Source organism: Zalophus californianus, chromosome 13 (assembly GCF_009762305.2).
Source record: "Zalophus californianus isolate mZalCal1 chromosome 13, mZalCal1.pri.v2, whole genome shotgun sequence".
Classification (NCBI taxonomy): Eukaryota; Metazoa; Chordata; class Mammalia; order Carnivora; family Otariidae; genus Zalophus; species Zalophus californianus.
In genome coordinates, this window is record NC_045607.1 from 10778971 (window position 1) to 10791645 (window position 12675).

The 12675-nt window shown below is 59.5% G+C and overlaps 1 protein-coding gene across 1 annotated transcript in view; it reads right to left on the minus strand.

The window, feature by feature from the left end:
* The window catches only part of NEK6 (NIMA related kinase 6), an 84223-nt gene that overhangs the window by 44658 nt on the left and 26890 nt on the right, over positions 1 to 12675 (minus strand). Inside the window, exon 2 of the mRNA XM_027616223.2 lies at positions 442 to 559. Within this exon, the coding sequence (XP_027472024.1) occupies positions 442 to 531 (90 nt within the window). The 5' untranslated portion in view covers positions 532 to 559. The remainder of the gene's footprint in view (positions 1 to 441; positions 560 to 12675) is intronic.

Below are 12675 nucleotides of genomic sequence, written 5' to 3' on the forward strand. Positions count from 1 at the left end.
CTCTGCGGGTTCTGGATAAGAGGCTGAAGAGGGCCAGGACGCAGCTAAAACCAAAAAGGGAAGCCAGCTTCAGCTGAGAGTAAGGGAGCACTTTGTGACCACATGCACAGGCTGCCCGTGCCCCCCGGAGCCCCTCACTCTCTCCTCTCTCCTCTCACATGGCCTTTCTAACCAGCCCTGATCCTGCAGACAAAGAGCTGTTCCATTCACACGGAAATCCTGGAGTCTGGCACTGAGAAGGCTTCTCCGAGTGCTGCTGAGTGAAACCAGGGCTGACCAGGTTGGTAGTGAGCCCCACTCCCACCCCTGAAAGCATTCAAGAAGTGACTCCGTGGGGGGTGAGGGGGCGGGGAGGGCTTCCTCCAGTGGCTGGGATGAAGCAGCCTCAGGGACCCAGCTCCCTGCTGAGTCCCCAGTGCTCTGCAAAGACAAAGGGCTCACCTGTGGGTCCGGGGGGTGTGCAGGCCCTGGGCTGTGGCAGAGGCTGTTCGGGCTTCCTCCGTGGGCCATGTGGCTGGGCTGTCCGGCCATCCTGCATGCCAGCCTCCCGGGGCACGGGCTGCAAAAGAAAACGCGGGCTTTCTTACACACACGCCCGTTCACCTTCTCCCCTCCACGTCACCAGGCTGGACGAGGCACTTCTGTTGACCCCATCTTCCAGCGGGGGTACAGAGCAATCACCCAGCTCAGAAGCCACAGGGCTAGGACTCCATTCCCCACAGGACACACCTTCCCTCCATTTCCCTGTCCGACAAGGTTGCGAGGATCATCCCCACTGGATAGAGGGGGAAACGGGCTCTGCGCAGGGAAAAGTCTAAAGGCGGCCCCCCCAGCCAACAAAGGAGGTGCTGGATTCCGCTCCACAGGAGCTAGGCTCCAAAGCCTTGTCCTTTCTACATTACTTTCCTCCATGCCTCCCAGGGGCAGTTACAAAGCCCTGTCCCCCGTAGTCACTCCCACAAAAACCCAGATTGACCGCCTGGGTGGTCAGGAGAGAGACCCTGTGTCAGCCTGCATGCAGCAGCTTCAGGAAGGGCCCAACATTTCCATCCTTGCTGGGCCCTGGTGCACCAAACCCGGGGAAGGCCAAGGCCATGGGTTCCCCTCACAGCGCTGTGTAGACCTCCAGGCAGGCACAGAGCCCTCTGCACCAAAGGGAGCAGTCCCCTATACCCCCTAGGGTTTGGGCTGCCACGTCAGAGGCCCCTAGGAGAGTCAAGAATGCCAGCCACCAGTTGTCATGGTAACCACAGCAGCAGTCCCTGATAAAGCACCCACTATGTTCCCTGGGCCTGAGCTAAATGTCATCTAAGAAGTACTCCCAACACCACTTCGCCTGGTGTCACAGGCAGCCTCTGCCGGCCTCCCTAGTGGAGGGCTGCCTCTGGAGCACGGCCCAAGGCATAGTGAGGTACAGCGGAGGTGAGAGCCGGCACCTGGCCACCACGACCCTCCTGGATGCAAGGGGAAAAGCCCTCCCCCTTGGGAGGAAAGCCTTTCCTGCGGCCACAAGCATTTCTGTAGCAGCTTCTATGCCCAGGGCCAGGCCGGGGCTCCCACAGCACTGCGGAGAATGACAGGGCCTGATGCACGGGAGGCAGGTCCCTGTCGTAGCGCAGGCATGTGGGGAGGGTCCCCGAATCTGGCTGTGCTACTTCTGCCAGCCCCTGCCCCGGCTGTGCCCCGGACTCCACACACTCCAAACAGAGCCCGCCCCTCAGGACCAGCCCAGGCTGTTGCTGCGGCTCTGTCTAGGCCCTCCGGAGCCAGAGCCCAGAGTCCCTAGGAATTGGTGGCCCCCTGGACAGCCCTTAATCAATGACCAAGGGGTCCAGTATGAAAGTGCCCTTGCCTGTGTCAGGACACTCGGGCAGTCCGAGGTGCGACTCACACTCCGGAGCCCTGGGTGGAGCCAGCGGGCCCGAGATCACAGCCCTGCTCGTCGGCCTCCCCCACTCCTTTACGGTTTTCTCACTCTCGGGGTCAGCGTCTGGAGAACCAACCCGAGACATCACTTTCTCTCTAGACGGACTCTGCGTCTCTGTCTTTAACCTGGTCATCTACACCCGCCAGCCAAACCCCACACTGAGAGCCCTCCCCTGGTCCAGTGGCTCAGGAAGCTCCGTTGCACACAGCTCCCAAGTCAACACCCGCCCTCGTTAACACAGCGGTGTCCGGGCGGTGGGAAAGGAATCTCTTCCTTCCTCCCCACTGTAGATTTTTCCAGCTCCAGGGGGTGAGCATCCAGCCCTCCCAGGCTCAGGGATGTCTGCGATGCCTTTTGAGCTATCCAAGCATGTCCACCAAGCCCTAAATGACCCACTGAGCTTGACTCTCCAGTTGTGCCTCCCTAGGAGCGAGGCCACGTGGAGCAGACAGACCGGACTCAGGCTCGCAGGGGAGCCCTCCGCAGCGGGGAGTCGTGCAGGGCGAGGGCCGTGTCCTGCCAAACACGGCCCGTGCTATCCCCTGGCTGTGAAGCTGCCAACACTGAGCCAGGTTCGACCCCCAAACATGGCATTTTATGTAGAGATTTTTTGCTCTCTTTTTTCTCTTGTCTTGAATCGGCCGCAGGAGGAGGGCGCTGTGGGGGTAGTGTCCATACTTCTGAGCCCTCTCCCCCCACCCCCCCCCGACTCTGTCTCAGTGTGGGACTCCCCTCCCACCTGGGCCCCCCAGTGCCCGTGCCCTGCTCACCAGCCCTCCTCCGTGTGTGCCACCGAGGCGTCCTGAAATGCACATGGGACCACGACCCCCTCAGCGTCTCGCCACCATCTGTGCCTGAGCTCCCACACCGGAGCGCACACCCCCAGGGTGACACAGTGAGGACTGATAGGAAAAGCCCCAGGATAAACACACAAACACGAGCGGCTTCCCGAGGCAGCACTGTTACTCAGGGGGGAAACGTGTGTGCCGATGAACCGGATTCGGAGGGAACAGAATGTAAAATGCGCATGCATTTTAAGATAAAACCGGAGACTCCTGCAGGCTCAGCAGCTGCTGCGGGCTGCACGCCCAGACCCCTCGGGGTGACATGTTCACCATCCTCTGCCCTTAGGGAGACCTCCAGGGAAAGGTTGGAGAAGAACTGTCTTCAGCAAGAAGGTTCTGTCTTTATCTCTGTAAGCGCCAGAATGGCCCAGAGGCCAGGCCCACACGTGCACCTGCCCCCCTGCCCACCTGCCGACAGACTTCACGTGGACTGCTGACCACAGCATGTGCATCTCTACATCTCCCTCCCTGCATCCGACCCCACCCAGCCTTTTGGGGCCAGTGGGCCTGGGTTTGCATCTTGGCCCTGTCACTCACCAGCTGGGAGCCTGGGCAAGTCACACTGGGCAGAGGCTTAGCAGGTGTCTGCCAAGGTCATCCCCACTTGCCCTGTGCGGTATTAGCGGCACCCCCCCAACATCTGCGCCCGGAAGCAGCAGACTACACACTCAGGAGCCCACCCCAGACCTCACACAGGGCTCCAGGAGCACTGCCGAGGGGTCCCTGGTCTCATCAGAAATAACAGTAATGATAATGATAAGTCAACAGTTGTGTGCTCTGCTTATGCTAGGCCTCGCTCTGTACACTTCACCTCTTAGCCCATCTCATTTAACAGACCCTGTCTCTCAAGGGATAGGGGCTATTGTTGTCCCATTTTACAGAACAGAAAACCGAGGCACAAGGAGGTTAAGAGATTTGCCCGGATCCGTGGCAGTGGAGCCAGGACTCAAACCCCTGGTGGCATCTTTGCCCAAAACCACCTCCCTGCACTCCTCACAGGCTCTCAGTGGCAATTCCTCATCTTCCTTTCCTTATACACAAGGTGGAGAACTTCCTACGTCATCTCCCCACTGAACAAGCCCCTTCCCTCAAAAACAGGGAGTGGGCAGGGGTGATCCCAAGGATGGAGGGCCACAAGGGGCCATTACCCACCGCAAGGGCCCCATGGACAGGAGCCCCCAGAGTCCGTGCCCTTTGGGACGGCACGACGGTGATGCAGCTCTGCTGTCCATGGTACCTTTTCTGCCGATGCCCTGGAGCTTTGGTAAATGACTGTTCCTAAGAGCTGTTCTATCCAGAACCTAATGGAAGGGCAGCACCATGTCCTCCCCAGTGAGGAAGAGGGGCCTTTGTTCCAGGAAAGCAGCAGCCAAGGAGGATTCTGCAAGTCACAGGCTCCTGAGTGTCAGAGAGGGACACTGCAAAGGGGAAGGAGGCAGGGAGGGGAAGGAGGAGGGGAGAGGAAGGGCGGAGATGAGAAGGCGGGAGGACGGAAGGAGCGTGGTGGGGGGAGGGGGGGAGGGAGGGAGGCAGAAAGGGAAGGGGGGATGGTTGGGAGGAAGGCAATGAAGGTTCTCTGAACATTTCCAGTGGGCCAGATCTTTCCCATGCATCCTGGGGCTCTTGGTAGACCCATTTTATAGATGAGGAAACAGGCTCAGAGAGGGGAAGCTCAAGGTCATGGGGCTAGATTTGCTCTCAATGACTCCAAAGCCCCTCCTGGGTCCAAGGTAGTCCCTGCCTCTTGCTCTCCAGGGGTGCTGCATTTTCAGAGACTTTGCATTCTGTCTGTCTATACCTCCATGGAAGCCCAACCCCTTTACTAGAGATTCCTGCCCCAAACTGCTTCTTAGTGGATGTGGATGCAGAAAGACCAAGGCAGAGATTCAGACTGACAGAGCGCAGGGAAAGCCCTTCAGCACACATGCGCATCCCCGGGTAGCACAGGGAGCTAGCAGCCTGTGCCTGGTGGCTCCTGCCAAGTCAAAGAACAATGAGGCCCAGGCTGCCAAGCCCAAGTCAGGGGCCAAAAATGCATGGAATGTGAGACCCGGGCAGAGGCCACACTGAGGGCCACCTAAAAGAGGGCCTTTCTTCTGTGGGGAGCAAGGGCCCTGCGTTTCTGAGGCACTGCGGGTGCACAGTGCGGCTCCCAGCCTGGGTTCCCCATGCATGCATGTCCATCAGGTGCCCAGGGACCACATCAGGATGTGCCTAAGGGTTCAGCGAGGCCTGCTGGGGAGCCAGGTGCTTCGGTTCAAATCCTGGCCTGGCTTCATTTAACCATGCAGTGACTCAGTTTCCTCATCTGGAAAACGGGGCTAATATAGATGTTCCTTTTAGGGTCACTGAAAGGACTGAATGTGTTTACAGATGAACACTCCTTACAGCAGAGCCTGACACAAGTGAAGGTCCTTGGAGACTCTGTCATTAGCACTCACCCTCACTGGGTGGACGAGCGGCAGACACGGGGACTGGTGCTCAGAGTGGGGACTTGCCCAGGGTCACACAGCTGGTAAGTGACAGAGCCCGGGCTGTTGGCCCCCGGATCACGCTCCATCTGCCTCAGTGCATGTCCTCTTTGGGACCACTCTGGAACAAATGCCTTCATCGCTAATGTGAACTATGGCTACCTTTCTTTGCAAAGCCCCCTGACACTTCAGGCGAAGCTCCTACTAATGCGGGGCTTGGGTTTCACCCGAGCACTCGCTGGAAGGGACTGGCTCCTGGGCTGGGCTGGGCAAGGAGGTTTCTCCAGCGGCCTTTCTGTCCCCTGGCCCTTGCCTCCCAATTTCTGGAAACTTCATCTAGAGGAGTCGTGTCCCCCCTTTCCCTACTGCCAAATGACACACCTCGTGGAGGCTGGCAGCCCACGGAGGCCCCTACCCTCTCCGTGAAAAACGACTCAAGACCCCAGGAAGGCTCAGGGCAAGGACCTGGCTTGGGGCAGGTTTGGGGGGGGGTCTATGCACGCGAGGCTCTGTATGTTGGGGGTCTCGTGGTGGTGGTGCGTTCATATTCTGTGGGGGGGCAAGTATTTGTTCAGGTCTCACTTTGTTCTCAACCCTGAGGTGGAAACGGCGTGTCCTGCCTGCCCTCTCCCAGGCGTGTGCGCGCACGTCCGCGTGCGGTGACCGCAGGCTTTGAGCCCGGCCACACTGTCGCTCCGTCAACCTGTCAACCAAGGCAGGCGTGCCGCCGCCCCTGCCTCCACCGGACACTGCAGCCTGGGCCAGTTTGCCTGAGGAAGGCCCCTTCTCAGTCCTTCCAGGGCAGTGAACGGCTTTCTGGGTTGTTTTCCCAAAGCAGGAAACTAGCTCGGTGACTTGATGCCCTCCCCCTGCGGTTCTCTCTCCTCCCTGAGTGAGTGACCCAATACTGGCACCAGGTGTGGGCACCACGGGCTATTTCCGTTTGGCCAGCAGGCCCCTGGTGGCAGAAGCCTGGGACAGGGGCCGCAGGCCAGCCCTGCCCAACGCACCCCTTCCGGCCCCCTCGCGTGTGGAGATCTGAGGCCCGGCAAGGAGACGCCGCGGCTCCTGGTGCCCGGCTGCTGGCGGGGTCAAGGCTGCACCAGCTTCGGCCTCACACGACATTCACATCAAGCGCTTTCCCTGAGCTGAGTGATTGGAGGGCCTCCCCAGCAGCCCAAGAGGTGCCATCAGTCCCATTCCGCAGGTGAGGCAAGAGGCCCTGAGGAGAAACGGGACTTGCCAGAGTCTACCCATCAGAGAACGCTGCCATTTAAACCTGCTTCCCGGACCAGCAAGGCTGTGAGCAAACCAAAGAAACTCCACCGATTTCATGTCCCAGTACAAGGGCCTGCGGCTGGAAGGAATGTCCTGCCGGTGCAGACGGGCTGGTGGGGAGGGCAGGGTACCAGCCCTCAAGCAGGACATACCGCGTACGCAGCAGGCTCGCGCCAGGGGCTGGGCAGGCCTTGTTCGCTGGTGGCCACTGTAGGTGGGGGCTGCTATGATCCACAAGGCTAGAAGAGGGTACAGGCGTTCAGACTGGCTAAGGGACAGGTCCAAGGTCACACAGCAGGCCACGGGCAGAACTGCCACTTGAAACCAAGTCTGTCGGACTCCCCTGGTCCATACTGCCTTGGAAGAGTGAATGAATGAATGAATTCGGGCCCAGAGGTTTGGCTCTGGCTGCTGGGTCCTCCCCCCACCCAGGCCCCACTTCTCTTCTGGTCTGAGGATAAGCAGACGTTACCCATTCATCACTGGACAAGCAGCAGCCGGATCTCAGGCCAGAGTCATGGGGGCCTGGGAGCCATAGGGGATGAGCCACAGATGGTGTCTGGTTTCCGGGCTGGGCCTACTTCCCCTCACTCCCCACCCCCGAAGCCACACAGGCTGCTCAGATTCCTCAGCTTCAGGACCAGCAGGAGCCTGTCTTCTCTAAGACACGGGACCAGGAGCAGCCCCGTCCTTCCAGGGCCTCTTCACAGGGTGGGCACGAATCCCAATCTGCCGCTCCCTGCCCAAAGCTGCCCAGGACAAGGCCCATGTGCCTGCACAAGGCACTCCAAGTTCTGCCCAGCCGGCATGGGCCTGCCCTCCTGCATTTCCCAACTCCTCCACCCCACCCCAGGCCCCTGAGCGGAGGGCCCTCCCCTTCCCAACCACACACCCTTGCGGGGATCCTCGGACTGTCACGGGCAAAGTCGCACACATACATCAGGACCGGATCCTGGGTCCTGCTCAGGCTCGACGCTTCCTGTGGGGTCCTGGGCAAGTCCCACCTGGGCTGTCTCCCTCCATAAAGGAGAAACAGACCCCAAAGAGTGGGCATGCGGGGGCAGTCGGGCAGTACCCAGGCTCCCCCCTCCCCCATCTGCTGGTGTCCGCACAGTGGGGTTCTTCCTGAAGCCCACTGTTTGGGCACCAACTGCTTCCTAGATCATCCCCTCTTCCTCCTCCGCGGGCCTTCTGAGCAGGAGCCCATCTCTGCGGTCATCTCTAAACCGTCAATGTCTCGCCCGGGGCCTGGCAGGGGGAGCTGACTGCATACACTTCTGATCAGTCAGGGGTAGAGGGCCGGTGGTTCCTCCCCTGCGCCTGGAGCCCCAAGCAAGGAACGCGCACCTTCATGTCGCAGGGTTCCCACGGTCTCAGCTCGGGCAGAAATCACCAAGCCATTCAAAACACACCCCCCCCTCCCACTGCACGGCTGCCCAGAGCCTTTTTTATTTTATTATTTTATTTTTTTTAAAGATTTTATTTATTTATTTGACAGAGAGAGACACAGCTAGAGACGGAACACAAGCAGGGGGAGTGTGAGAGGGAGAAAGCAGCCTTCCTGCAGAGCAGGGAGCCCGATGCGGGGCTCGATCCCAGGACCCTGGGATCATGACCCGAGCCCAAGGCAGATGCTTAACGACTGAGCCACCCAGGCGCCCCTCCCACAGCCTTTTTTAAAACTGAGAAGGTTCCTAAGCACCTTTCATTTCCTCCTGCTCGGATAATAAAACTCAATTCTGGAAGAAAAAAAAATGGAGGAGCTGTAAACATCTCATCTTTTAGGTAAAGGAGCAATGAGGCCATTGGTTTCTGTCTGGGAAGGTGTCTGGCTCCAGGACCCGGTGAAGGCCATGCTTCATCCCACCCACTTGGAAGAGGAAGATACCCAGCACTTCCTCTGTGCGAAGGACTTAAATGCAGCGCCTTGGCACACCCCTGCCGGGATGTCTGCCATGACCCCATTTTACAGAAGAAGAAACCGAGGCACAGATAAGTGACCCACCAAGCCCCTGGCTCGCGTAGATGGTAAGCCCTGTGTTTGAACCCAGATCTAACTCTCTCCAAAGTCTGGGTTTTAATCTCACGTGCTTGGGGCAAGCCTTGGAGACTGAAGCCAGAGGAAGCTGGCATCTCACTCTGCTAGGAGCTTCAGACCCTTTAGTCAGTCCCACCATGCGGAGGAGCCCTACCCCTCAGATAAATGAACTCATTCTCTCCTCAAGGCCTTAGCAGACTCTACTCCCCCTCCCCGGAATGAAGTGCCTCCAGGCAAACCTGGCTCCTCCTTCAGAGCCCAACCTGGGGGACCTCCTCCACGTGGTCTTCCTGGACGCCCCCAGTCAGTGACTCCCTGGCTCCACAGTGTTTGTTCCCGTGTTGTCACTGCCTGCTCTTGTTTGTCTCTCCCCAGCTGGAGATTTCCTTGAAGGTAGAGACCAAACTACTCGGCTCTGTGGCCCCAGCAGGCCTCAAAGGGAAGGCCAGGTAGAAGGCTGCTGACCCAGTCTTGTAAACACCAGAGGCCGGGAAGGAGAAGCCTGGGGGCCCCCAGGCCAGCTCATTCCGGGGCCACAGGGAGCGGGCAGTTTCAGGGAGAAATTCCTCTACCCCCATATCCTGCCTCAGACCATGGCTACAGCCCTGACAACCAGTAACGGAAGGAGGAAAGCCAGTGTAACAGCCCCCAGCTTCAGGGTTGGTAAAAAGTTCGCCCCAGGCCCCAGGAGGATGAACGACCATAATCCTGGACATAGCTACGCCTGGTGGGAGAGTCTTCCGTGGAGAGCTCGCTGCTCAGACATCCGAAACGAGCCCAGGCAGCTAAGATTCATCCCAGAAGGGGAAAAAAAAAATTGCCTTTTCTGCTTCCCTCATAACCTCAGGAGTTCTGGCGAAGCCCGTGATCACTCAGTGTGAAACCCGTTGTTGGCAATGGCCCGCACCCCCCGACCTGGGCAGCGACAAATGTCATGCCAGGCTGACGGCACTGACCCGCTGGCAACCCCCACCAGGCAGACGATCGAGGGGGCAGCGGCGGCAGAGGCTCAGCCAGGTCAGGTGCCCCAGGAGCCCAGGCTCCAGAAGCTTCTCTCGCTGGTCTCCCGGCCACTCGCCGGCACACCCTCAGGGCGAAGGTGGTGGCAGGAAAGAGTGAGGGGTTCCTCGCAGCCAGAGGCAGGACAAAGGTCAGTACCTTGCAAAGTGGCTCCTGAGAGGCTCGGGAGAAGGGCTGCTCAGCTCGGGGTAGAGGGTGGATGTGCGGTGCAGGGGCCTCTGGGGACCTGGGTGGCCTCCGTGTGCCAGGGCGGCTGAAGGAAGAGGGGCCAGCCCTGTCTCGGTACGAGACTTCCCCTGCCCAAGACTCCCATCCCCAGTCACTGCCAAAAGGAAACTCCCCCACCACGCGCTGCCCCAAAAATAGCTCCACTGTCAACTCTGTGGTGACTGGAACTTGTCACAGCCACCAGGGAGCCCTATGCTCACCAGGGACGGGAATCTGACGGCAGCAGCCACCAGTCTAGGAGAAAACATAGGTGTGCCCCACACCAGCAAGCGTGGAATGCCATCAGAATCCACTCTGGGTTTGCCCAGTCCTGCTCCCCCATTCTACCTTCCAGGAAACTGAGGCTGGAGGATTAGAGACTTGCTAGGGCCGTGAGCACAGCCGTGGCAGCATTTGGCCAGGACCCAGCCTCCTTAACCCATCCCATACCCCACGCTGCTCAGGCAAAGGGGTTTGCTGTTCAGGCTCTTTATGAACCGCTTGCCCCCAACCCGGAAGCAGGTACCCTGACAACAGATGGCAGGATTAAGCCAGCCTGGGCTTTGGGAGTGGCACGGTGTCCTTCCCGTGTCCCTTGTACTCCATCCCCGTCCATCCCTACTGGGGCCCCAGCAAATGCTAAGAAGTATAAAAGTTCTTGCTGTCCCTTTAAAAGCCTAACCCTTTCTAGTCTCTTCCTTTGTAAGCTGAGCCGCAGATATTTGTTGCCTGACAGATGAGAGCTGTGGTAGGCGACCGCTGTGGGTTCGAGTCCTGGCTCTGCCATGTCCCAGCTCCTGAGCCTCGTGTTACCACCCTGGGCTGCTAGTCGGGGCTGTGACATCTCATGAATCAAAAGTATGTAGCCGTAGGCCTGGCACATAACGGACACCCAACCAGTGGAGTTGCTGTTGATTATTATTACATCCTCATTCAGGCCCCATACTCTCCCAACAAGACCACATCCAGGAACTAGGACTCAGCATCTTCCTACCTTCCCTTCCTTCCATAGGTCTTCCCAGCTGCTCTCCGTGCAGGGCCTGGGCTGATGGCCACTAAGCCTGAGATGACGCAGACAAAAACCCTCTTGCTCTTCTCATCTCCCCAGGAGAGAACCCCCGAACACAGAGACAGATCCAGAAACCAGAAAAGAACATGAAATGTGCCCACAGGAAAAGGACTGACGGATTCTCACTTCGGGCCAGGCAAGGTCCCGGACAGCTTCTTACAACAGGTAGAGGCTGAGATGGCCTACGTGGACGGGCAGGTTTAGGAGCAGAGGGGAACGGAACTCTGGCGGATGACACAGCAGGATCAAAGCCAGGGAGACCCGCGGACCTGGGCACGGGGAAGGCTCCAGGCTGGCCCCAGCCCTCGGTCTCCGAAAAGCAGTCCCATGGCCAACACCTGCCGCCTCCTCCAAAACAAGAGCCACCTCTACCCTAGGCGAACAGCCCCCTCCCCTCAGTGCCCCATCTGCAGCCCGAGCGCTGGGACTGACACAGGCATATGGCAGCTGAGGCCCCAGAGGACACACCGAGCCAGATCCTGGCACCGCGGCTCGGCCACCTGCCAGCATACCTTCCCTGCCGGCCGGGGCCAACTGTCAGGCATATGCCAGGTGCTGGCCCCCTGGGTGGCCGCTGCTGGGCCCAGGCCAGCCTTCCCCGGGCCTGCGGGGTGGACTCCCCACCCAGGCCCTGGTGCGTGCAGCACGCCTCGAGGACGGTCCTTTATGACCCAGCTAGGTGGGTGTCATCAGCCTTGACTCACAGAGGAAGCTCCGACCAGCTGGGTCAGGCGTCCGAGTTGGGTGCCTTCTGTCTAAACCTTGTTTTTCTTCTGCTTCTGGGCTCCTGCCTGTTGGAGAGGAATTCTCTTCAGGGCAGAGACCTGCCTCTAGGGGCTCGTGGGCTCCTGCCCCTTGGGACGCAGCACAGCACCCAGGGAAAACAGATACACGCCGGGCGAGCCAACCCCAGGGAGCCTTCCACTTCCTCCTCGGCCTGAGGGGGGGCAAGAAACTTCCAGAAGTCTAAGTCAGCTCTGGTCAGCCTCCAGGCCCTCCAGCACTCACGGTCACTGCTGGTCACTGCCTGGCTGTCCGGACGTGGACGAGAGGCCAGAGCAGCGCAGAGGGCCACAGACAGGCATCCCCACCCCTCCGTCTGCTGCAGGACCCTCGGGGTCTCCCGAACCAGCACGCGCCTCCAGCACCATGTCCACGAGGCCGCGTTCCACTTCTCCAGCCAGTCCTGCCCCCTGGGGCGGAGTGACTGGCCAGCAGGCAAGCACAGCTTCTGGGGCCCCACCAGGGCGGTGCCTGTATCTTCCTGCGTTGTGTCCCCCAGGACCCTCACGGACCCAAGCAGGGCCTGGGAAGTGCAAGGCCATTTGTAACTGCTGTAGGATTTCTGCTCTGAGCTGCGGCGTGTGGTGTGGTCGCTGGAGCGGGGGGAGGGAGTCCTCAGGGCCCCTCAGGGACTCTCACAGGACCACGTGACCCTGGGGAAATGAGAGCGTGTGTCTGGACCTCAGTTTCCCCACCTACAGCACAGTGGGTCAGCGCCACAGCACCCACGGGGGCTGGGGGAAGGGCGGCTCTTTCTGCGCTGACCTTTTGTAGGCGGCTGACGCAGAACTTGCTGGTGCCCCACAGCTGAGCTCAGAGATCCCGTATCTAATCATGTGCGCATTCCTGGGAAGAAAACCAGATCTTCTGGGTCTGGAATTACAGAGGGGACACTCTGTCTGGCTTTAGAAGACTTTCAGAAGCCCCCTGAACACCACCCACCCCCTTCACAACAAGCCACAGCATATGGGGGCGTGGCTCAGAGGCCTCCTCGGCTCCCAGACAAGCAACCACCGAGGCGACGTACGTATGTGGGG